General features: G+C 28.6%; 1 protein-coding gene across 2 annotated transcripts; it reads left to right on the forward strand.

Annotated features, from left to right (window-relative positions):
* Positions 1-5,601: 5,601 nt before the first annotated feature.
* On the forward strand, positions 5,602-10,135 carry LOC114168457 (serine carboxypeptidase-like 35). 2 transcript variants are annotated; one of them, XM_028053280.1, is made up of 9 exons: positions 5,602-5,984; positions 7,939-8,196; positions 8,284-8,388; positions 8,495-8,683; positions 8,781-8,860; positions 8,985-9,266; positions 9,359-9,498; positions 9,582-9,674; positions 9,759-10,135. In XM_028053280.1, exons 2-9 carry the CDS (start codon positions 7,944-7,946, stop codon positions 10,015-10,017), a joined length of 1,401 nt encoding a protein of 466 aa, XP_027909081.1. In that variant the 5' UTR covers positions 5,602-5,984; positions 7,939-7,943; the 3' UTR covers positions 10,018-10,135. The 2 variants fall into 2 exon arrangements, with proteins under 2 accessions (XP_027909081.1, XP_027909082.1); XM_028053281.1 differs by having other exon boundaries at positions 5,602-5,961.
* Positions 10,136-23,812: the final 13,677 nt, after the last annotated feature.

Genomic DNA, 23,812 nt, shown 5'->3' on the forward strand with positions numbered 1-23,812 from the left:
ATGTATAATGGACAGAGTTAGGTAACCTAATGTTACTAGTAAAATATCATTAAAGAAAAAATAAATAAAAAACCTAAAAGTTATTACTAAAGTAATTAATTGAACTCGACATATTATTGAATGCAAAAAGAGAACAGACAAATAAAAAAAGAAGAAAGATAGGACAGGTATGAGAAAGGAAAAGAAGAGCGGGATGGAGTGAAAATGCACATTGGCATCAATAATTTGGATTTATAGTGAAAACTTTGTGTTTTCTTTCTAACTTAAACTAAACACTGCTCTTCTATCATTCTTTCATTTTAAAAATATGTTTGCCATTACAACGTTGTGGTTGGTGATGGTAAGTCGAAGAAGTAGTAACATTAGTGGAAGACGATAAAATATTCATAATTAATGGTAAGAAAAATCCTACACTATAAAAGAAAGATTAATATAAATATTTTCTATAATTAAAATTATTTTTATTAATAAAATTTAAATGCATTTATTAATTAATTAACACAAAAATAAAATGAATAATACAATATAAATAGTTAATGGTGAGAAAAATCTTACACAAGAAAATTTTGAATAAATATATTTTTATAATTAAAATTATTTTTATCCAGTAATTTATTGACGAAAATTTTTATTGATTTTTTAAATTTGTCTTAGTGACAAATTTCTTGATTGATTTTGTCGTTCAAAATAAATCCTTCGATAAAATCCACTAATAATTTTTTTTTTAATTTATCGGTTAAATCTGTCAAAAAAATAAATTTACTGATAGATACAAATTTGCGATAAAATTTTATCCGTAATTTCAAAAATTCAAATAAGTCAAATCAAAATTTGGCTATTAATTAATTAATTAACACGAAAATTAAAAACATAATAAAATATTAATAATTATTGATGAAAAAAATCTTATACTATAAAACAGAAAGGAAATTTGGAATAAATAGTTCTCCATAATTAAAATTACTTTTATAAATAAAATGTAAATAAATGAATTGATTAACTAACACAAAAGGTAAAAGAATAATAAAATAACAATAATTATTGGTGTGAAAAATCTTATAATATATAAGAATTTTTTTGGGATAAATATTTTTCTATAATTAAAATTATTTTAATCAATAAATTTTAAATAAATGATAAGAAAATTTACAATAAATGCTTTCCTATAATTAAAATTATTACTATTATTAAAATTTAAATGAATTAATTAATTAATCAACGCAAAAGTAAATAAATAATAAAATATTAATAATTAATGGTAAGAAAAATCCTATACTATAAAAGAGAGAAAATTTGGGATAAATATTTTTTTATAATTAAAATATTTTTTTATCAATAAAATTTAAGTGGTTGAATTAATTAATTAACACAAAAATTAAAAGAATAGTAAAATATCAATAATTAATCGTGAGAAAAATCTTATACTATAAAACAAAGAAATTTTGGGATAAATGTTTCTGTATAATTAAATTATTTTTATAATAAAATTTAAATGAATTAATTAATTAAAACAAAAATTAAAAGAATAATTCATCGACGATTTTTTTTTAATAATTTGATTTTGTCTTACTGACATATGTTTTGTCAAATTTTATTGTTAAAAATAAATATATCGGTAAATTTATTGATAATATATTTTTTGAATTTATCGAAAGATATAAATTCATCAATAAAATTTCGTACTAATTTCAAATTTTTTGTAGTGAACTTGACTAAGATTTTCCACAAATCCATGGCTGATTCTTTGGTGTTTTTTTTTTTCTAAAGTAAAAAACGTTGTTGTATAATTTTGTCAAATTCAAAAATCTCTCTTGTTTTCCTTGACAAGAGATAAAACATCCAAAATTTCATTTACCGTGATTATGATGTGATTAAAATATATTATTTTTAATATATTATTTTATTTTTTAATTAAAACATATATTTATAGATAAAAATATAATAGTTATTAAATTCAAAATTTAATAATATATCTCACCCACATGTTGTTTTAGATGAGTAATCCAATTCCATGATACTAAAAACGTTTTGTTTTAAAAATAATAAAGTAACATAATATCACATCACATGTTTCTAAGTATATACGTTGCGGAATATAAATGAATTTTTTTCGGTTTTGTTTTCTAATTCTTCTAGAAGTTGAACTTTTTTTTTTAAAGTTTATTTGTTTGATATATATCAAACTAACACAAAAATAAATACAATTAACATTTCATAAATAAATGTTATTTTTTCTTTAAAATCGTATCCTGGCCAAAATATTTTATTTGAATCTCGTCTGTTTTGATAAAACGAAATTAATGAAAAATAAATTTTATTTAATACAAGATACTTAACGTTTTGTAAGAAATGTGTATAAATATCACTACTTATACCAATATTATACACCAACATTCTTATATTTTTAACTTATAAGCTAGCATTTGATCGGCAGAAATGGCTTCTCATTCTTGCAATCTTTTTATCTTTGGAATGTTATTTGCGACTTTGGTTCTACTGTCAGGTAATTAGCAGAATAGTTTTACTTTTTCATTATGTTCACTTGTAACATACAAGTTGAATGAACAAAATATCTCTTTTATATTATTATTGTAGTATACACATCAATTGAAATATAATAAATATGAAATAAGTTGATAGTATTTGTGTGAAAATTAAAATATAATTGAAATATAAAAATTTTGAATTTTGATTTTATACAGTAGTGGGAGAAACAGTATTTGCAGAAGCAGTAGCTGTGGAAGATAGTCCAGTACCATCCTGTGATGGATTGAAGTGCAGTTTAGGCACTGCAGTTTGTAATATATGTTGCATTGGACAGGGATACACGAGTGGTACCTGTGTGAAACAAGGCTATTATTATATTTGTCAATGTAAAATATAGATGTATATTATTTAGATTTTATCATCAAAAATATAATAAAATAAATGCTTAATTACTCTTTTAATTCATTCAAAATTTTCGTGTATCGATAATTATTTCGTGTACAAAATTGAATTTGATTTAATTTTAGAAGACAATTTATTGATTTCCAATTTTAGGAAGTGAGAGAAAAAAAAACAAAAATTTATTAAAGTAATGACATCACTTTTGTTTCGGATGATTGGAAAAAAAAGTAGAGAACATATGGAGATGAAGTTAGAAAGGGATGGAATATAAGTGAGATTGTTTAATTATTAAATAGTTATAATTAAAAATATATTTATTTATAATAACACGTCTAACTAATATTGCAATAATAGCGGTTGAATAGTTATATCAACTATATGGTCAGGTTCCAGTTTCCTCCACTCACAAATAAAAGGTTCTTCTTTACCTAAAACAACAAGGAAAAAAAAAAGAAAAACATCACATTAAAAAGAAATAAAAGTTAAATTTAAGTTAAAAAGTTGTTTAGACATTTATAGTTGGTGTACTGATATTAAAGAAATGACACCTAAAGAAGAATGGCCATTGATGAGAAGCAGTTGATAATTTTTTCACTGATAATTTATGGTTAAGATTATAACCTAACTTGCAAAATAAGTTGATTTGAATAATTGTCTCATGAAAGACTTCCTTTGTGGAAACTACATTTAAAAAGTTTAACCAAAATTTAAAAAGATGGTAGTTTCAGCTCATTGTAGATAAGAGTAAAGCCAAAAATTGAAGCCACTATAATTTAGGAAGAAACAAACAAGTAGATAACTCAGTCTTTTTACATCTAACACAAGTAGATAGTATAATTTACTTCACCCAAATTCTGAAGCGTATAAAACAATAAATAATTGGACTTAATAAAAGTATATATTTGATGCTAATCAAAGAACAAAAACATTAAGAAAAAAACAAAACAAAACAACACCCACAGTCAGCAACATTGAATTTATTACGAATATGTCATATGTCTAAATTACCAATTCTAGAAACCCGTGATTTCCTAAACAACTATTTCGAAAAAAACATTGTTAAATGAATCTGGTTAGAGAGAGAGATTGTAGTAGGTTTAAGCCGATCTAGTAAAGGAAAAATGGAAAAATGCACTATTAAAGAAAAAGATAAAGAACTGAGAATGGTGACGAGAGTGGTAAGAGAGGAAAAACAAGAATGTGGTTTGATGAAATGAGATTAATACAACCTTCTTTATTAAGAGAGCTAGGCTAGACGAATAAAAAGGAAAACCTTTCCATGTTTTGGTGCGTTTCATTTACTTCTGAAACCCCATTTCCTATATTGCATCACCATAAGTGACACAGTAGTGGCCAGTAACCTTTTAAAGGGACTGGTTCCCACATTAACTATTTTCTTCTATAAATTGGTCATTAATTTTTACGACCATTCCCTATTCATTTTCATTTCCATTATTATTACTATTTATCTGTCCATGTGTTTTTTTATAACACTATGCTATAATAATATCATTCTTATACTTTTCATATTTTATTTTCTTCTTCAATTTTCCCGTCAGACGATGCTCTCTCGACAAAAATGTAACTATTATATTAATTTTATATTTTCACATGCCTTCTAGCTCTCCTCACAATGATAGACTTTTTTCTTTCTCAATAAAACTTTTATCATATAACGTCGTATTACAGTGAAAAATGTTTGTATTTCTTCGGATACTCGTAAAAAAAGAGAAAAGCTTTTACATTCTTGTTATGTGTATTATGTTGTTTACCACAGTTTTTGGTAAAACTACATTATGCTAATTATTTTGCCATTTTTTGATAAAATACTTTATGCAAAGAAGCAAGCATCTGAGCAGAAGCACTCACGGAAGTACCTTTTTTAAACATATTTCCTCGTCAACTTCTCGTGAACTTCTTTTAAACATAGAATAAATGTAGTTTAAACATAGAATAAACATAGAACTTTTTGTTTTGAAAAAGTAAATAAAATTCAACCTCCAAGTTTATTTGTTTTCCTCTAGAAAAAGAAGATTTTATCATGAAAAAAAATTTGAATAGTAAAATAAAATGTAACTAAGAGTCACCTGAGTTTAAATATATAGGTAAGGGAGTGAATGAACTGCGGGTAATAATCAAATAATAAAACAGAATACAACACAAGAAAAATAAACATGAAAACAGTTTTTGTGATGACGTTCGTAGTGGGTCAGCAAAAAATAAAAACAAGAAGTGGTCACCCATATATACATTAGAAAAATATTGAAAAAGCTTTTATAAAAATATATTAATCAAAAGTTAATATATGCAATGTGAGATATCAGGATGTATTTTATTTATTAAAGAGTTACTTTTATGATTTTTTAATAATATCAATGTTTAATTTCGTCCGAACAAAAACTAAAATTTTAACTTTGATAATTATTTAAAAAAAAACGTAAAAAAATAAAATAAACATAGAATATAAATATTTATTTTTATTTTTACTTTACGTATACTTTTTTATTTTTTTATTGTTTTTTATTCTTACTTTATATATTATTTTTATTTTATTTTTTAATTTATATTCAAATTTTCATCTTACCTTATTTTATTTCCCTCTTATTATTCTTGTTTTGTTTTAAAAAAAATAATAAAAAAAGGTAAAAGATAAAAAAATGCATACTAATATTTTAAAAAATTTAAGATGAAGCGAAAAGGTGAAAATTGAAAATCAACTTAAGCCGATGCTGAGCATTTCCTTCCATGGAGGAACCGTTTAGATTTTACTCCATCTCTGTGTCTTACCACAAAAATGGAAATGTTGGATATTTGTGTATCACTGTGGCACCCATGACATCCTTAGCAGCAGAGGTATAGGACATTAGGAGGAGAGAGCCGTTTGACGAGAAGAGAGCCGTTTGACAATTTCCTAGCACTAGCACTCGGAGAAGAGGATTTAACCTGTTGAGAACACACAACAAAGGCAACAAAGGAGCGAGAGAGCGAGGGAGATCGGTGGCAGAAGAGGAGCAGAGAGCGTACTAAGGGCAGAGGAAGGGTGCCAAGACTGGAAAAGGAAGAAGGTGACTGGTAAGTTGGGTTTCATCATCAAGGTAAGTGTCCTAACTTCTCAACCTTTAGTTTCGCCCATGGCCTGATACTGGTTTTTAGGAATTGAGCATTGTTTATCATGTGCATCAAAAATAAGCCATCACCTTCATCTTACATCTGCATGAAAACCAAAATAACAAACAGAGAACTGAAACCCCAATTCCAGTGTCAAACACTCAAGTCTCACTTCTCCATTCACACCCAAGAACAAATCAGAAATAGAGAAACAGAGAAGAAAGAAAATCGCCGGCGGCATAGCCACCGGCGAGTCGGAGTCTCGGACAGGAGCGGTCGTTGTCACGGCCGCCGGAGAGCTCGTTTCCATGGTGCTCCCGGACCCAGTCTCGGTGGCTGGCACGGTGGCAGCGAATCGTAGGGCCTAGGGCGCTTTTCTCTCTTGCGGAAGGAGAGAACCAGGTGATTTTTGCTCTGTTCGTGCGTGAGGTGAAAGAGAGAGGGGATCCAGGTGACTTGGGGGTCTGCTTTGCTAATCAAGAAGAAGAGATTAGGGTTAGATTAATTAGAGTTTCGCATTTCTTTATTTGGGCCGAGATTGGGTTTCAGATCCATCCTTCTTCACGCACACCCTCAAGTTGATACAAGTTGATACATACATCCCACATAGGATAGTCCATCCCGTATTTTGTTTATTGTTTTTGGGTCTCTTGTTGGGTTTACTTCATGCATTTTTCATTAATTACTTTTGTACTTTCACATCTTATTTTTCATTTTCATCCTTCTTAATTAAATTGTTTTTATTTTTTTTATTTTTTTATTTTCTTTTTATTATTCTTTTTTAATTTTTTTTATTTCTAAAAAAACAAAATATTTGAAAATTATTAAAAACTAAAAAAAATGAAAAAAATATCAAAAATAATTTTTTTTCTCTTTTAGTGTCTTGTGTGACACTTATTTTCAATAATTCAAAAAAGACAAAAAAATATAAAATTTCAAAAATATAAAAATATCAACATTTTCAAACAACTACATCTTTAAAACTTTGTAAAATTTCATTTTGATAATTCTTTTTATTGACAGCCGTAACAATGAAATTTTAATTTACATAAAAAAAATTATTTTATTAAGATTAATGATATTTTGACTTGTTAATTTTGACCCACTTTTAATCTATCATTTCAATCATCATTTAATTATCTACTTTTATTTTTGTTAATGATGTAATGATTGAAATAGTAAGATGATTGAAATAGTAAATTAAAAGAAAATAAAAAAAATGATCAAAATATAATTTTTCATTTTCAGTTATCTATCATTAAAGCTGTCGATGAAAATGGAAAAATGGAATATGGAAGATATACATGTCAGTTTTCCACAAAACGAGTAATCTAGAATTTTGAAATATTATTTGCCAAACAACTTGCTAGCTCTTTAATTTATTTATGCATTACTGTACTTATTTAGCTTAGATACTCTCCAAACTACTATCATTATTATTATTATTATTATTATTATTAACAATCAAATTTGGTGCATATGATAATGAAAGAAGGTAGGTGACATCAATCTCCCTCATTATCTCCCTATTTGTTTTACTAATAATAATAAGTTGTGCCATTTTGTTTGACACTCTCCACATTTATTTATTTGCCACTCCTTTGTTATTTTGTAAAGAAATTAAAGAGTCTCCCCCTGTCACGAGAGCATGATAGAAGACTAGACATGAAAATAGAAAATTAGGATAACGAAGTTACGTATACGTGCAGCTACAGAACAGGAAACAATAAAATTAATTTGTGTTTTTTTATGTGAAAAAAAAAAATACTTTGCTTTTGTAGGTGATAAATAAAAAGAAACAAAAAGATGGGAAAATTTAGTTTGCATATTTTGTTTTTTTATATTTCATAAACAAAATTAAAAGTATTATTAAGTGAATCATGTATTTTTCATATATATTGTGGGTATGACATGGTTATAACAGTTTGCATTACTCAACAGATTTCATGGCATTCTCTTTTTTTCGGAGTCTTTTCTTCACCTTCCTTTTAACTATAGAAATCCAAGAACAAAGTTCCGATAGAAATGAACAAGAAGGTGATAGGGTAAAATATTTACCCGAACAACCAATAGTGAATTTTAATCATTATGCTGGTTATGTCAGTTTAAAACCTGACAAGGACAAAGCACTCTTCTACTGGTTTTTTGAAGCAGAAAATGATCCATCACAAAAACCTCTTGTACTTTGGCTCACCGGAGGTATTATATCATGTACCATTCGCTTTATTCATTAATCCATATTCATGATACATTGCATTTTTAATATTTATATTATTTGTTGGTTAGGACCTGGTTGTTCCTCGGTTAGCTTTGGAGCAACACAAGAGATCGGTCCGTTTTTGGTGGATCAAGAAAAACACTTAAAACTAAATGAATTTTCTTGGAATAAAGGTATGGAATAATTTTAATTAATTCTCGTATTCGAATTGTTGTTAATTTAAAGTGTTTACGTGTTTAATGCATAATTTGGATACGTTTGTTACTTTCAATTTCGCAGTTGCAAACATCATATTCCTGGAGTCACCTATTGGTGTTGGATTTTCATACACCAATAATACCAAGGACTTAGATGAACTTGGTGACCAAGTTGTTGCATCAGATAATTATGATTTTCTGCTCGGTTGGTTCAGAAGGTTTCCAAATTTCAGAACCAACGAATTTTACATTGTAGCAGAGAGTTATGGAGGTACTACTATGATCTTTATAATTAATTAAGAAATTCTTATTTATTTTGCTAACAGTAAGTACGTGTATTTTAATGTGCATTTTGATACAAATGACAGGACATTATGCTCCACAACTTGCGGACCTTATCCATGAAGGAAATAAAAAAGGTCCATACATTAATCTGAAAGGATTCATGGTAATTACAACTAATTTTATTGTTATTTCTTTTTTTTTTTATACCACAACTTCTTTTTCTTTAGTAAGTAAATTGATGGAAGGATATATACTAATGTTTATTTAATATTTTGATAAAAATTCAGATGGGAAATGCTGTAATAAATGATATTACAGATTTTAAGGGAATCTACGACTTTGCATTGGGACATACAATAATCTCAAAGGAGGTCTACGATGGAATCACAGGAGACTGTGATCTCACTAAAGAGAGACAGACGAATGATTGTATAATGAATTTGGCCAGGTTCTTAAAGGCTTATTCAGATATTGACATGTTCAACATTTACTCGCCGATTTGTTTCAGAGATAATAACAAAACAGTCCCAAAAAAACCCATTGTAACTCGTCATGATCTCACCCAAGATGTAAGCATTACATTTACGTGATCCTTTCACCATGACATATAGAGATACCTTTCAATGCATAATTTGATAAAATCTTTTGTGCTGCATTTCAGGTTCATTGGAACATATTGCCATTATCAGGATACGATTTTTGTCCTGATGATCACGTGATAGAATATTTTAATAGGAAGGATGTTCAGAGGGCCATCCATGCTAATGTTACAAATTTATCTTATCCATATACCCTCTGCAGGTACCAATATTAATTAAGCTACATTATTAATATTTGACTGAAATTTATCATAAATAATTTGATAATTGTGTTTTTTGATGAAGCACTGTAATTGAGAAATGGAACGACTCACCAACCACGATGCTGCCACTGATTAAGAAACTTTTAGGGATTGGTTTACGTATTTGGATGTACAGGTATCAACTTAAATTTATTTGAATGAGTTTGTTTTGAATATGATATTTTGAAATGTAATTAATTTTATGTGTATGTATATGCAGTGGAGACACTGATGGCAGAGTTCCAGTACTGTCGACCAGATACAGTCTTGAGGAGATGAAGTTGAATGTAACGGAAGGATGGAGAGCATGGTTTTCCGGTGGACAAGTGGGAGGATGGGTGGAGGAGTACGACGGTGGTCTTACTTTTGCCTCCATTAGAGGTGCTGGCCACCAAGCTCCGGCGCATAAACCACAACAAGCGCTCTTTCTTTTCTCTCATTTCCTCTCTTCTCGACCTCTTCCATCTTCTCGTTTTTAACTCATTTGGAGTGTGCTGACATATCAAAAACAATGTATTATCTTTCATGTTTTTCTCATCGTACTCCTAGTGTTTTTCTTATCCTCTATCATGAATGAAAATATCTTTTTCGTGAAAATATCTCTCTGTACATCATCACCGGAACGGTTTGCACTTATATAGATCAAAACTAATACATTTATTCTACCTTAATTTTAGGAAACAGTATACAAGCAGTTTTGATCGGTTATAAAATAGCCGAGCCTTTTCTTTAATAGTACATTTTTTCCATTTTTCCTTTACTAGACGTGTTATTATAAATAAATATATTTTTAATTATAACTTTTTAATAATTAAACAATCTCACTTATATTCCATCCCTTTCTAACTTCATCTCCATCTGTTCTCTACCCTTTTTTCCAATCTTCCGAACCAAAAGTGATGTCATTACTTTAATAAACTTTTGTTTCTTCTTTTTCTCACTTCCTAAAATTGGAAATCAATAAATTATGCTTTAAAATTAAATCAAATTCAATTTTATCCACGAAGTACTTATCCATACACGAAAATTTTGAATGAATTAAAAGAGTAATTAAATATTTATTTTATTATATTTTTGATGATAAAATCTAAATAATATACATCTATATTTTACATTGACAAATATAATAATAGCCTTGTTTCACACAGGTACCACTCGTGTATCCCTGTCCAATGCAACATATATTACAAACTGCAGTGCCTAAACTGCACTTCAATCCATCACAGGATGGTACTGGACTATCTTCCACAGCTACTGCTTCTGCAAATACTGTTTCTCCCACTACTGTATAAAATCAAAATTCAAAATTTTTATATTTCAATTATATTTTAATTTTCACACAAATACTATCAACTTATTTCATATTTATTATATTTCAATTGATGTGTATACTACAATAATAATATAAAAGAGATATTTTGTTCATTCAACTTGTATGTTACAAGTGAACATAATGAAAAAGTAAAACTATTCTGCTAATTACCTGACAGTAGAACCAAAGTCGCAAATAACATTCCAAAGATAAAAAGATTGCAAGAATGAGAAGCCATTTCTGCCGATCAAATGCTAGCTTATAAGTTAAAAATATAAGAATGTTGGTGTATAATATTGGTATAAGTAGTGATATTTATACACATTTCTTACAAAACGTTAAGTATCTTGTATTAAATAAAATTTATTTTTCATTAATTTCGTTTTATCAAAACAGACGAGATTCAAATAAAATATTTTGGCCAGGATACGATTTTAAAGAAAAAATAACATTTATTTATGAAATGTTAATTGTATTTATTTTTGTGTTAGTTTGATATATATCAAACAAATAAACTTTAAAAAAAAAAGTTCAACTTCTAGAAGAATTAGAAAACAAAACCGAAAAAAATTCATTTATATTCCGCAACGTATATACTTAGAAACATGTGATGTGATATTATGTTACTTTATTATTTTTAAAACAAAACTTTTTTAGTATCATGGAATTTGATTACTCATCTAAAACAACATGTGGGTGAGATATATTATTAAAAATTTGAATTTAATAACTATTATATTTTTATCTATAAATATATGTTTTAATTAAAAAATAAAATAATATATTAAAAATAATATATTTTAATCACATCATAATCACGGTAAATGAAATTTTGGATGTTTTATCTCTTGTCAAAGAAAACAAAAGAGAGATTTTTGAATTTGACAAAATTATACAACAACGTTTTTTACTTTAGAAAAAAAAAACACCAAAGAATCAGCCATGGATTTGTGGAAAATCCTAGTCAAGTTCACTACAAAAAATTTGAAATTAGTACGAAATTTATAACAATAAAATTTGACAAAACATATGTCAGTAAGACAAAATCAAATTATTAAAAAAAAAATCGTCGATGAATTATTCTTTTAATTTTTGTTTTAATTAATTAATTCATTTAAAATTTATTATAAAAATAATTTAATTATACAGAAACATTTATCCCAAAATTTCTTTGTTTTATAGTATAAGATTTTTCTCACGATTAATTATTGATATTTTACTATTTTTAATTTTTGTGTTAATTAATTAATTCAACCACTTATATTTTATTGATAAAAAATTATTTTAATTATAAAATAATATTTCTCCCAAATTTTCTCTATTTATAGTATAGGATTTTTTTGCCATTAATTATTAATATTTTATTATTTATTTACTTTTGCGTTAATTAATTAATTAATTCATTTAAAATTTTAATAATAGTAATAATTTTAATTATAGGAAAGCATTTATTGTAAATTTTCTTATCAATTATTTAAAATTTATTGATTAAAATAATTTTAATTATAGAAAAATATTTATCCCAAAAAAAATTCTTATATATTATAAGATTTTTCACACCAATAATTATTGTTATTTTATTATTCTTTTACCTTTTGTGTTAGTTAATCAATTCATTTATTTACATTTTATTTATAAAAGTAATTTTAATTATGGAGAACTATTTATTCCAAATTTCCTTTCTGTTTTATAGTATAAGATTTTTTTTCATCAATAATTATTAATATTTTATTATGTTTTTAATTTTCGTGTTAATTAATTAATTAATAGCCAAATTTTGATTTCACTTATTTGAATTTTTGAAATTGCGGATAAAATTTTATCGCAAATTTGTATCTATCGGTAAATTTAATTTTTTAACAGATTTAACCGATAAATTAAAAAAAACATTATTAGTGGATTTTATCGAAGGATTTATTTTGAACGACAAAATCAATCAAGAAATTTGTCACTAAGACAAATTTAAATAATCAATAAAAATTTTCGTTAGTAAATTACTGGATAAAAATAATTTTAATTATAAAAATATATTTATTCAAAATTTTCTTGTGTAAGATTTTTCTCACCATTAACTATTGATATTGTATTATTCATTTTATTTTTATGTTAATTAATTAATAAATGCATTTAAATTTTATTAATAAAAATAATTTTAATTATAGAAAAATATTTATATTAATCTTTCTTTTATAGTGTTAAAAAATTGATTTTTTTTTTCTTTCATAAAAGAGTTTATCCTCTTCCCTTCGTATTCCTATTCCATTTAATTTGATACATAAGGTTCCTTTAACCCTAAATTTCCTTTAACCCTTGGTATACCTCTTGCTTTTACATAATGATGTCTCCACTTTGATCTTCTTTCTCCATTTTTCTCTCAATTATTGCACCACAATATATTCTTTACCTATTACATAAACGTTCTTTCTCCTTCCTACATTTACTCATGTTCTACTAAATATAGAAAGTTTTTATCTAAGTTTTAATGCAATTTTATGGTTGGTTTAGCCCAAAATAATAACAAAAACTTTGATTGTACAGTGTGATTTATCACATGCAAAAATATACACAATGTTTCATAAATCCATTTGGGAACTTTAGATAGAAGTAGAAACTTTTCCTTATCACCGTTCCACTAATGTTCCCACTCATGAGTGAGTCACCAAACATTATTACTTTTAGGTTTTTGAAAGAAAAGAAATTCTTTCATGGCATTTTACTGCATATTACAGCCCTCAATCCTTTTGTGTAAGCTTCACCTCATAAGATGGAGTAATTAGCCTTGGAAGAGCACCATCTCAACCGAGGGCTCATTCTCTCGTTTTTGTAACTTACACAATTCTCTTCTCTTCACTTCTGAATATGTCTGTTTCTATGTCACCAAGGTCTGCAAACATGATGTTTGGAGTTATTTTTGTTTTACTCGTTTTCTGCTTCTTTATCAATGTCACCGCCGAAACACCAGTACCCGATTGTAATATCTTATTTAGTGTTATAAGGACAGTTCCTGGTGATGTGTGTGCTCTTTTTTCACTTGTCTCACTGTCTCTTTATTTTCTCCCTCACTCATGACTAACCTGGTGTAGTATATTATTAATCATGCCAGAAAAGTAAGAAAAATTGTAATAATAATAAAATGGTTTCTCCTCTCTATATAAGGTGGATTGATTAGCCTTAGATGAGCACCAATCTCAACCAAGGGCTCCTCCTCTCGTCTTTGTAACTTACACAATTCTCTTCTCTATCACTTCTGAATATGTCTGTTTCTATGTCACCAAGGTTTTGCAAACATGATGTTTGGAGTTATTTTTGTTCTACTCGTTTCCTGCTTCTTTATCAATGTCACCGCCGGACACCCGATTGTAATGGGTTAAAATGTAGTTTAGGTGTTGAATTTTGTATAATTTGCTGCAATGGCCAGGGATATAAAGATGGCGTATGTGTTCTCTCATGTACTTCTTATGTCTGTCAATGTAAGATTAGGATTTGATTTGTTGTATCCATGATTATGATAAAATAAAAATAAAACATAAATGTTTGAATTACTAGTTTTATAACAGTAAGATCTGGTAGAAGTTTCTCAATAATAAATACACTCGTTGTTTCAATGTTTGTAATTTAATTGTCTTAAAATCATTCACAGTTACTTTAAAACATATTTAATTTTTACATCTAATAAAAAGTTCGTCCTGATAAAAAAATAAGGGTTAAATATGTTTTTGGTCCCTCAAGTTTGAGCGAAATTTGGGTTTAGTCCCTCATCAAAATTTTTGACCAATTTAGTCCTTCATCTTCCAAAATGCGTGAATTTAGTCCTTTTAACCAAATTTTGTTAAGTTTATCTGACATTTCAAGCGCATTTCATGATAGTATTTAAATTATTTATACTGTTTGACACATTTTTGCTTCAATGTTAACTTAAATATTATCATGAAATGCGCTTGAAACGTCAGATAAACTTAACAAAAATTGGTTAAAAGGACTAAATTCACGCATTTTGAAAGATGAATGACTAAATTGGTCAAAAGTTTTGATGAGGGACTAATTCCAAATTTCGCTGAAACTTGAGGGATCAAAAACATATTTAACCCAAAAAATAATAACAATATCTATTTTATCGATAAATTAGTACGGAATTTTGTTGATGAATTTATATCTATCGATAAATTCAAAAAATATATTATCAATAAATTTTACCGATATATTTATTTTTAACAATAAAATTTGACAAAACATATGTCAGTAAGACAAAATCAAATTATTAAAAAAAAAATCGTCGATGAATTATTCTTTTAATTTTTGTGTTAATTAATTAATTCAACCACTTATATTTTATTGATAAAAAATTATTTTAATCATAAAAAAATATTTATCCCAAATTTTCTCTCTTTTATAGTATAGGATTTTTTCTTACCATTAATTATTAATATTTTATTATTTATTTACTTTTGCGTTAATTAATTAATTAATTCATTTAAATTTTAATAATAGTAATAATTTTAATTATAGGAAAGCATTTATTGTAAATTTTCTTATCATTTATTTAAAATTTATTGATTAAAATAATTTTAATTATAGAAAAATATTTATCCCAAAAAAATTCTTATATATTATAAGATTTTTCACACCAATAATTATTGTTATTTTATTATTCTTTTACCTTTTGTGTTAGTTAATCAATTCATTTATTTACATTTTATTTATAAAAGTAATTTTAATTATGGAGAACTATTTATTCCAAATTTCCTTTCTGTTTTATAGTATAAGATTTTTTTTTCATCAATAATTATTAATATTTTATTATGTTTTTAATTTTCGTGTTAATTAATTAATTAATAGCCAAATTTTGATTTCACTTATTTGAATTTTTTAAATTGTGGATAAAAGTTTTTGGCAAATTTGTATTTATCGGTAAATTTAATTTTTTGACAGATTTAACCGATAAATTAAAAAAAAAATTATTAGTGGATTTTATCGAAGGATTTATTTTGAACGACAAAATCAATCAAGAAATTTGTCAGTAAGACAAATTTAAATAATCAATAAAAATTTTCGTCAATAAATGACTGGATAAAAATAATTTTAATTATAAAAATATATTTATTCAAAATTTTCTTGTGTAAGATTTTTCTCACCATTAACTATTGATATTGTATTATTCATTTTATTTTTGTGTTAATTAATTAATAAATGCATTTAAATTTTATTAATAAAAATAATTTTAATTATAGAAAAATATTTATATTAATCTTTCTTTTATAGTGTAGGATTTTTCTTACCATTAATTATGAATATTTTATCGTCTTCCACTAATGTTACTACTTCTTCGACTTACCATCACCAACCACAACGTTGTAATGGCAAACATATTTTTAAAATGAAAGAATGATAGAAAAGCAGTGTTTAGTTTAAGTTAGAAAGAAAACACAAAGTTTTCACTATAAATCCAAATTATTGATGCCAATGTGCATTTTTATTCCATCCCGCTCTATCTTTCTTCTTTTTTATTTGTCTGTTCTCTTTTTGCATTCAATAATATGTCGAGTTCAATTAATAACTTTAGTAATAACTTTTAGGTTTTTTATTTATTTTTTCTTTAATGATATTTTACTAGTAACATTAGGTAACCTAACTCTGTCCACTATACATTGCACTAAGCAAGAAACAATATTACTAGTAAGCACCGATTACAACAATACAAACAAAATAATAAAAAGAATTGTACTGTTAATCTTTTTTTACATTAACATAAAACTAAAAACTAAAAGCACGTTTCTTACATAGATAAGTTATCAACACGCATCTGTCTGATTATTTAGAAAATATCAAAAGGCTACAGCAAAATTAATTTTAAGTTGATATGTATAATAAAATATAACATCAGATAATTAAGTTATATGTTGGGAATCAGAGTACTAGCACAAGTACTCACAACTAAAATACAAGATGAAAAATAAAGGAACACACACAGACAATAGGCAATGAATATAATTTATTCAAAGAAAAGCAAATTACATACCACTCTCTCAATCTCCAAGGAGAAAACAAATGAGGACTTCTCTCTAGGAAATAGGAAGAAACTATCGAGGAGAACCTTCAAGGAGAAACAAATATTCTCTCTTGTTTTTTTCTCACTCACTTGAAGATAGAAAGAAAGGAAGACTATGGGATGATTCCTAAAGAAACAATAGGCTCCCTTTTATAACATAAAAATAAATCCCAAACTAAGTTCCCACCAATGTGGGACTTCTATTCTCACAATCTCCCACTTGAAGATTTTGATTAAAGTAATCAAATCTTCACACCATCACGTTGCTTATTTTCATATAGGCCATAGTAGGACCGAATCCACGTAAACTTGTCAATGCTAACCGGTTTAGTCATAACATCAGCTAGGTTTTCATCTGTGTGAATCTTTTGCATATCCACACTCCCCTCTTCTACTACTTCTCGAACAAAATGATAACGTAGACCTATGTGTTTTGTCCTGGAATGAAAGGCAGGATTCCTTGCAATGTGCAAGGCACTCTGACTGTCACAATATACAACGATCTTTTGTTTCTTGTGCCCGAGTTCCTCCATCAACCTTTGAATCCAAATAGCTTCCTTGCAAGCTTCAGTAGCTGCCATGTACTCAGCTTCTGTAGTGGACAGAGCTACAACATTCTGTAACTTGGATAACCAACTTACTGCACCTCCTGCAAGTGTAAACACATAGCCAGTAGTAGATTTCCTTTTATCAATATCACCTGCAAAATCTGAATCGACATAGCCCATGACAACGAATCCTGATCCTCTAAAACATAATGCAACATCTGAGGTTCCTTTGATGTATCTAAGAATCCTCTTAACAGAACTCCAATGCTCTCCACCTGGATTTGCCATGAACCTACTAACCACTCCCACTGCTTGTGCAATGTCTGGTCTTGTACAAATCATGGCATACATAAGACTACCCACTGCGGATGCATACGGTACTCGAGACATATCCATCCTCTCTGCTTCACTGCTAGGACTCATACTTGAGGATAACTTTAAATTAATAGGAAGTGGGGTAGAACTTGGCTTGCAATCTTGCATGTTGAAGCGCCGCAATATTTTCAGTAAGTAATTCTTCTGAGAAAGCCAAATCTTCCTATCTTTTCTGTCTCGATGAATTTGCATCCCTAAAATCTTGTTTGCCGATCCCAAGTCCTTCATATCAAACTCCCTAGCCAACTGTGCCTTCAATTCCTGGATTTGAGCTTTGTTGGGGCCTACCACCAACATGTCATCCACATACAACAACAAGATGATAAAATCATTCTCACCAAACCTATTGTAATAAGTACAATGGTCTGAACTCAATCTGTTGTATCCGAGGCTAATGATGAAGGAATCAAATCTCTTATACCAACACCTAGGCGCCTGTTTTAACCCATATAGAGATTTGTTCAACCTGCAAACCAAGTTTTCTTTTTCTTTAAAACCTTCTGGTTGGAGCATATATATTTCTTCTTCAAGTTCTCCATGAAGAAAAGCAGTCTTCACATCCAATTGCTCAAGATGTAAATCAAATGCAGCACACAAGGCTAACACAACTCTAATTGTTGTCAATCTAACAACAGGAGAGAATATCTCACTAAAGTCAATACCTTCTTTCTGAGCATATCCCTTTACTACCAGTCTGGCACGATATCGTTCTACTTGATCATTGCTATCACGTTTGATTTTATAGACCCATTTGCATCCTATGGCTTTTCGACCTTTTGGGAGTTCAACAAGACTCCATGTCTTGTTTTTGTGAAGAGCCTCTACTTCTTCTTGCATTGCAGTCATCCATAATGACGCATCTGAACCACTTATAGCCTCTTGAAAAGTTGAAGGTTCTCCATCTTCATTTAGAAGACAATACGCATCATGGCTCACCATAACATATTGTGAGTGCCAAGACGGTGTAATCTTCTCCCGTGTCGATCGTCGGAGTCCTTCATTACCAGCCTCATTTGGCTCTTGCTCTTCTTGCTCTTGTTCTGTCTCAAGAGAATCATCTGAAGGCTTCTTCTCTGTTTGTACCACGGTAGCGCCTTTTGTAAAGCTTTCATTTGACTGCTTACTTTGCAGTTCATTTTCTGCAAATGTTACATCCCTGCTAACAACAACCTTGTGGGCAGTGGGATCCCACAGGCGATACCCCTTCACATTGTCAGCATAGCCCAAGAATATACATTTCCTGGATTTCGGATCCAGCTTCGATCTTTCTTGGGAGTTGTACATCACGTACACAGGACAACCGAATATATGTAAGGAAGAATAATCAGCTGGTTTACCATTCCACATCTCCATTGGTGTCTTCAAATCTATCGCTGTAGACGGTGATCGATTTATCACGTAACAGGCAGTTTTAACTGCTTCTGCCCAAAAAGACTTGGTCAATCCTGCTGTACTCTGCATAGCTCTTGTCTTCTCTAGGAGAGTTCTATTCATCCGCTCCGCCACACCATTCTGTTGAGGAGTATGCGGCACAGAAAATTGTCTTATAATACCCTTTTGCTTGCAGAATGTCAAAAAATCTCTATCTACATATTCTCCTCCATTGTCTGTCCTCAAGCACTTAATTCTTTTCCCAGTTTCAAGCTCTACTCGTGCTTTGAATTCCTTGAATACTGGAAACACATCTGACTTTCTCTTGATGGGGTACACCCACAATCTCCTGGAGTAATCATCAATGAACGACACAAAATACTTTGCACCTCCTAGGGATACCTCTGGTGATTCCCACACATCAGAATGAACCAAGTCTAGTATGTTCTTACTTCTAGTAGTGCTTCTAGCAAACTTCAATCTGTGTTGCTTACTTATCACACAGTGCTCGCAGAAAGGTAAATCAACCTCTTTGAGTCCAGGTAAGAGATCACGTTCCGCAAGAATCTGCAGCCCTCGCTCTGACATATGCCCAAGTCTTCGATGCCACATCATTACTGCTTCTTCTTGATTCATCGATGCAAGTGTTGCATTAGATTCTTGCAATGTATCTCCCATAAGCACGTACAAATTCGCCATAATCTTCTCTGCCTTCATCACCACCAGATTCCCTCTCACTACCTTTAAGATTCCACCTTCAGTATGGATCTTACACCCAAGGTCATCTAATTGTCCAACAGACAACAGATTTTTCTTCAAGTCCTTCACATGTCGTACCTCTTGAATTATGCGAACCGTACCATCATACATCTTTATTTTGACAGTACCAACTCCAATAACTTCTAAGGCATGACCATTCCCCATGAACACAGATCCACCCGAGACAGGTTTATAAGTGTAAAACCAATCTCGATTTGGAGTCATGTGCCAAGTTGCACCTGAATCCAATATCCACCTATCATGAAGCTGTCTTCCACCATTAGAGCTAATTATTGCTTCGCTAACCAGAACATCTCCATCTTCCGAGGTATTTGCAACACAACCTTGTGAGGTTGAGTTCTTTCCTCCATTCTTCAAATGCCAACAATCCTTCTTCATATGCCCTTTCTTGCCACAATGGTAGCACTTGAAATGCTTCTTACTTCGAGACTTTGATCTACCATGAATCTGACTACTAGATCCACGTTCTGTTGATCTTCCTCTTGTCATCGTCAAAGCCTCTGCTTGCTTTGCATTTTCCACCATATCCTCTTTGTTCTTTCGCCTGGATTCTTCTTCAAGAACAGCTCCGGCAACATCCTCAAAGTGTAGGAGGTCAACAACGTTGTGATTTGTAATGTTGATGACAAGCTGATCATACGAATCAGGTAAACTCTGAAGTAGAAGCTCCGCACGTTCATTTTCAATTATGTTGAAATCTGCCGCTGAAAGTTGAGCAAACAATGTATTCAGATTGTTGATGTGGTCTGTCACCGATGTAGACTCACTCATTCGAAGAGTATAGAGCTTTCTCTTCAAGAATATCCTTGTGTGGAGAGACTTAACCTCGTACAGGCTTGTGAGAGTATCCCAAATCTCCTTTGCTGTAGTCTTCTCCGCAATGCTGGATAAAACCGTATCTGCCAATGCTAAGTGCAAATTTGCTATAGCAGTGTTATCTATTTCCTTCCACTTTTGATCTGTAATGCCCACAGGTTTTTCTTCAATTGCCGCTAGACAATTGTCCTTTCTCAAAATTGCCTTCATCTTCAATTTCCATAATGAGAAATTTTTCCCATTGAACTTCTCTATCTCGTATCTTGTTGTCATAGCTTTAAAACCGACTTATGCACTTCTCACTATGAATAGTACTGTCTACTGGAACAATGCAAGTAGATCGTGAATCAGTGCACCAGGTAATTCCCAGGAAAGAGAGGTGGGTCACTAATGGACACGCTTAAGTACCAAGTCTTTCCTAGCCAGAACTTTCCTTGACATGCACTTTCACACTACCACAGTTTATCCACTATCACAACACTATTCTAATGACAATAGCAGCGGAATATAATCACACAAACCAACAGCTCTGATACCACTGTTGGGAATCAGAGTACTAGCACAAGTACTCACAACTAAAATACAAGATGAAAAATAAAGGAACACACACAGACAATAGGCAATGAATATAATTTATTCAAAGAAAAGCAAATTACATACCACTCTCTCAATCTCCAAGGAGAAAACAAATGAGGACTTCTCTCTAGGAAATAGGAAGAAACTATCGAGGAGAACCTTCAAGGAGAAACAAATATTCTCTCTTGTTTTTTTCTCACTCACTTGAAGATAGAAAGAAAGGAAGACTATGGGATGATTCCTAAAGAAACAATAGGCTCCCTTTTATAACATAAAAATAAATCCCAAACTAAGTTCCCACCAATGTGGGACTTCTATTCTCACATTATATGCCTATAAAAATTATAAAATAACTTTTAAATCTTGAGAAAAATAAAGTTTTATTCATCTCAAGTACATTTTTGATATTTTAAAAATCTTATTTTGAAATGGGTGATACAAAAACCTATGCACCACCGTTGGTGCGTCCCGCTTTTTTTTTTTTTTTTTTTCCTCTGTGAATTCCTCCATCTTTTTCTGTCTCTGTTCTATTTTTGTGTTTTAAAGGCAGTGACATGTTTGTTAAATTTATTGTTTACGATATTTTAAGTTTAATTTCATTTATTCTTTAATTTCATATGGTTAATATATTCTTTAATTTTTTAATTTTATATTTTTTAAACTGCTCATATCTACATATCATTGATAAATTTTAATATCATCTTCGTTGTATTTATTTCGTACAAAATTCATAATACAAAATATGTTTATATTTTAGTTTAATGGTATACACTTTTTATTTTAATATAAAACTTAAATGTTTAATTATAAATTTTATTCAAACAATAATATTAATTTTACTATACATCATTCGTTGATTATTATGTCAATTTTATAATTTAACAAAAGAAATCCAAATGCATAATTTTCTAGAAGAAATCATACATATGCAACAATAATTTATTATCATAGTGTCAATGTGAGCATTAATGATAACAATTGCATCTATTTTTATTTAAACATTTTAATCTCAAATTCGTGTATTTATGTCATCTACTCATGAGAGACTAATTATTATATTAATTTTATAATTTGAAATAAATAAATTCATATCCAAATATTATTTTTTAATATAATTTTAATTATTTGTACTATTATTGATGTTATTAGTTATACTCTTTTAATAATATATTATTTTAATATAATAAAATCAATATTAAAATTATTTTATTTTATTTTTATATTAAAAATAATCATAATTAATTATTTATTTTTTCTCATATAATTAAATTTTTATAAAAAATTTATATTAATAACTATATATAAATATAAAACTTAATTATATCATATAAAAAAAAGAGAAGAATAATTATTTTAATTTTTAATACAAGTTAAAATAATAAATAAAAGATACAATTTATTTTTCGAATATAATAAAATTTAATTTTTTTTTAATATAAAAAAAACAAAAACAAAATAAGTTTTAATCTATAACAATATATGAAGGGGATTCCTCTTTTTGTGTCCACATTTCAAAATACCAATTTTACCTTTTAAATATAATAATTTATTAAATTTTTAAAAATTGATCGTTTCTTGTACAAGCTTTTTATAAAATCGGCTATATCTGCTTCTTCCCTTATTTTTTATTTATGAATGGTTATTCTTTCATCTATTTAGATATATTTTTCTCTATTTTTAATAAATATAATTTTAGTTTATATATTAACTTAATAACATTACAATATTATCACCTACTAATATAATATCGCGCATATTTAAAAAATTGCATATTATCAACATTTTATTTTTATTTGTAAGTTATAATTTTTAAATTATTAAAAACTCAAACCACACATTTTAAACCAACATTTTTAAATCATTAAAACTTCAAATTTAATAAACTAACCATTTTTAAAAAAAATTGATTTTTTTTTTCTTTCATAAAAGAGTTTATCCTCTTCCCTTCGTATTCCTATTCCATTTAATTTGATACATAAGGTTCTTTTAACCCTAAATTTCCTTTAACCCTTCGTATACCTCTTGCTTTTACATAATGATGTCTCCACTTTGATCTTTTTTCTCCATTTTTCTCTCAGTTATTGCACCACAATATATTCTTTACCTATTACATAAACATTCTTTCTCCTTCCTACATTTACTCATGTTCTACTACATATAGAAAGTTTTTATCTAAGTTTTAATGCAATTTTATGGTTGGTTTAGCCCAAAATAATAACAAAAACTTTGATTGTACAGTGTGATTTATCACATGCAAAAATATACACAATGTTTCATAAATCCATTTGGGAACTTTAGATAGAAGTAGAAACTTTTCCTTATCACGGTTCCACTAATGTTCCCACTCATGAGTGAGTCACCAAACATTATTACTTTTAGGTTTTTGAAAGAAAAGAAATTCTTTCATGACATTTTACTGCATATTACAGCCCTCAATCCTTTCGTGTAAG

The sequence above is a fragment of the Vigna unguiculata genome, chromosome 11 (assembly GCF_004118075.2).
Source record: "Vigna unguiculata cultivar IT97K-499-35 chromosome 11, ASM411807v1, whole genome shotgun sequence".
NCBI lineage: Eukaryota > Viridiplantae > Streptophyta > Magnoliopsida > Fabales > Fabaceae > Vigna > Vigna unguiculata.

What these genes read in the sequence shown, in the direction of transcription:
- LOC114168457 (XM_028053280.1), top strand. Translation starts at nt 7,944, where the DNA reads ATGGCATTCTCTTTTTTTCGGAGTCTTTTCTTCACCTTCCTTTTAACT. An exon ending in TGTACTTTGGCTCACCGGAG is followed by an intron (nt 8,197 to 8,283) that starts GTATTATATCAT and finishes TTTGTTGGTTAG; the next exon opens with GACCTGGTTGTTCCTCGGTT. An exon ending in GTCATGATCTCACCCAAGAT is followed by an intron (nt 9,267 to 9,358) that starts GTAAGCATTACA and finishes GCTGCATTTCAG; the next exon opens with GTTCATTGGAACATATTGCC.